Source organism: Juglans regia, chromosome 8, assembly GCF_001411555.2.
Source record: "Juglans regia cultivar Chandler chromosome 8, Walnut 2.0, whole genome shotgun sequence".
Classification (NCBI taxonomy): Eukaryota; Viridiplantae; Streptophyta; class Magnoliopsida; order Fagales; family Juglandaceae; genus Juglans; species Juglans regia.
In genome coordinates, this window is record NC_049908.1 from 21,851,333 (window position 1) to 21,854,408 (window position 3,076).

The 3,076-nt window shown below is 39.2% G+C and overlaps 1 protein-coding gene across 1 annotated transcript; it reads right to left on the minus strand.

Annotated features, from left to right (window-relative positions):
* Positions 1-1,199: 1,199 nt before the first annotated feature.
* LOC108979580 lies at positions 1,200-1,850 on the minus strand. Its single transcript, XM_018950285.1, has one exon. The coding sequence runs from the start codon at positions 1,848-1,850 to the stop codon at positions 1,200-1,202; it is 651 nt and encodes a 216-aa protein (XP_018805830.1).
* Between the last annotated feature and the right edge of the window lie 1,226 nt (positions 1,851-3,076).

The following is a 3,076-nucleotide window of genomic DNA, read 5'->3' on the forward strand; positions in this document are numbered from 1 at the left end:
ACGTTTAGATTTGGCGCTACTTTAAAATGTCGTCTTCCTTTGTGTTCTAAAGCATGTAATCTTGGATATATTGATCTAATAAAAAAGCATAGGACATTCTATGGATTATACTAGTTAGAATGTTATTCCAAGCACAAAGTCAATTTATGATTTTAAGTGATATTTACATCATTGCTCTAGTTGGAACTGTTAGAAATTTATGATGTAATAAAGATTTTTGTATTTTTGGATGCCAAGTGGCCCAACGTCAGGAGTGTGCAACGTGTCACTCATAGCATACCACCTCACAAGCTTTGTTTTCTCAGTCCCTTAGCAAGTGTCCCTTGAGCTTCCGCAGTCCTTTACACATGGATGGCTGTTATAAACTTCACATGATCAAAAGCCATACACTTGACAATTTAGTGGCATTAAAGAGAGGTATGAGAAAGAGAGCTAATCAGGATCATTTTCAGCCGAGTTCTTCCTCCATTTATTCTGAACTTTGTTCCATTTGTTGAAACAGACGGCCTCCATTTCCTCTACTTTGCCGTTGCACACATACACACTCAAAGATCCAGCACATAAAACTCACAACACAAAAGCATAGTGAAACCGAGAGAAAGAGTTGGTGAGTGTTTGTTTGTTATTAACAACCAACCTTTACTTCAAGAGTTTAGCTTTGGTAAGTTACTCTCTCTCTCTCTCTCTCTCTCTCTCTATAATTTCAGTATGTGTAAAATAGTTAATGGAAGAGTAAGACTTTTATTGAAGAAAATAGTAGATTTGTGAAGAGGATGACTTGAGGTCTAAATTAGCATGTGTTATTAAGCAATAAATATTTAAGTTTTGTAAAAGTTTGATTTTTTTATGACTTCAATGGTGAGTACAATTTCTGTTTGAGCTTGTAAATAGAGTATACTTCAAAGTATTGGAGCTTAGACTGTCATAAAAAGTTAGTATATGTCTCGATTAGTGTCTTAATGTGGAATATGGTTGATTTTGAGTTTTTTTTTTTTTTTTGAGAAAAGATAACTTCATATTAATATCTCAGAATAGATGATTGTGAATACATTGAGAAAAATCCTCTACATGAATTAAGACCTCAGACAGGTCTAGTGAACTCTTAGCTAGGCTGTGAGCCACTACATTGGCTTGTCGACGTACATAACAAACAGACCAAGATAGGTATGTGCGTAGTAATTTCTTGATGTCTTGACAGATCAACCCGCAATACTCCAATTTTCAATTGAAACATTTATGCCGTTTATCACCTGCTTTGAATCCCCTTTGAAGATGACATTGTTAAGTTCGATCTTGATGTCGAATTGCACAGCTCTCAAAGCAGATAATGCTTCTCCCATAAGTGGATCACGAAAATAGTAACAAGGGCTCCTGAGTGTTGCTGTCACAAGGCCATTCCAATCTCTGATTGACACATCGATGCCCACCTTGCAGTTAACCTTGTCGATGGCTGCATCCCAATTTATTTTATAGCTGTTGGTAGGAGGCTTACACCACTTGGCAAGAGACTGGCTTTTGGGAGTTATCTTCAGTTGGTGTCTTTCTAGCTCATCCAAGTTTGATATGCTGGTGGAGACAAGCTTTAAAACCTGTTGAGGTGAGGTGAATCTGGATTCAAAGATAAATTTGTTCCTTCTGTACCAGAGTTCCTTAGCTATGAGAGCTAGCTTAGTGTGTTCCTCTATAGGAAGAGTAGATAGAAGCTCTGTGAGCAACTCATAAAAAGGAGCCTCCTCAGTCCTGCTTTTCTGTGATCTTCTCGAACTATTGCTCCATACATCTTGGGCTGCTTTGCACGTCCATAGAACATGGGACGTGGTTTCTGGGTGAGTTAGACATATTGGGCACATGGGTGAATCTATGATCTTCCTTTTGTACAAGTTTATCCTGGTAGGAAGAATGTCCCTTGCTGATCTCCAGAGGAACATTTTGACTTTGTTAGGCACTCTAAGCTTCCATAGCAGTTTCCATAGGACCCCTTCATTAGTTGAATGGCATCCTGATGATTGCCCCTTATTGATGTCATTCACAGAGACTTGGAGATGGTATGCTGACTTAACTTAGAAGATACCATTTGTAGTGCATCTCCATACCAGCTTGTCGTCGCTGTTGCAAGGACTAATATGAATTCTAGGTACAATTGCAGCCTCCTCAGGGATGAAGACACTCCGAATAAGAGGTAAGTTCCAAGAGTGAGTGTCTTGATCAATGAGAGAGTTCACAGTTGCTTATGTGCTGAGCACCTTGGGAGGAGACTGAGTCTTATAGGACGTTGGAATGGGCAACCATCGGTCAAATTAAATCTTCACTTTGTTTCCATTTCCTATCTTCCATAGAAGGCCCTCAAACAGTAATGGTCTAGCTGCTGTGATACTTTTCCACACAAAGGAATCACCCCTTCTAACTCTTGCTATGGAAAATTCAGTTGAAGGGAAATACTTGGCTTTAAGGACTCAAGAGGCCATGGACTGAGTATTGGTGATGAGCTTCCACCCTTGCTTGGCTAATAGAGCTTTGTTGAAGTCTTCGAAATCTCTGAATCCCAGACCCCCGACTTGTTTGCTCTTTCCAATCCCTTTCCAATTAAGCCAATGCGTCGTGGAAGTTTGGTTTCTAATCCCCCACCAAAAGGATTGCATCATTTTATTAATGTTCCTAAGTATGCCCTTGGGAATTAGAAAAATGCCCATGCAATATGTGGGGATGGATTGAATGATTGATTTCAGCAAAATCTCTTTACTAGCTGGGGATAGCAGGTTTGTTTTCCAGCTGTTCATTTGAGTTTTGATTCTATCCAGGATGGGAAAGAAAGCCCTTGATTTGTTCTTACCAATATAAGAAGGTAATCCTAGATATTTTTCAAATGGTCTCGAGGCTTTAATCCCAGTAGTGGTCAGGATGGAATTTTGGATCTCTAGCCTTGTATTCTTGCTAAAGAAGATCGAAGACTTATCAAGGTTGAGCCTCTGACCCAAGGCTGCTTCATACAAATTTAGGATGTTATGAAGCCTGCTCCATTCCTGCAACTGAGCTTTACAAAAAACCAGAGTATCATCTACAAAAAAGAGATGATTAA

Coding starts and splice junctions, on each gene's coding strand:
- LOC108979580 (XM_018950285.1), bottom strand. CDS start 1,850: ATGTGCCCAATATGTCTAACTCACCCAGAAACCACGTCCCATGTTCTA.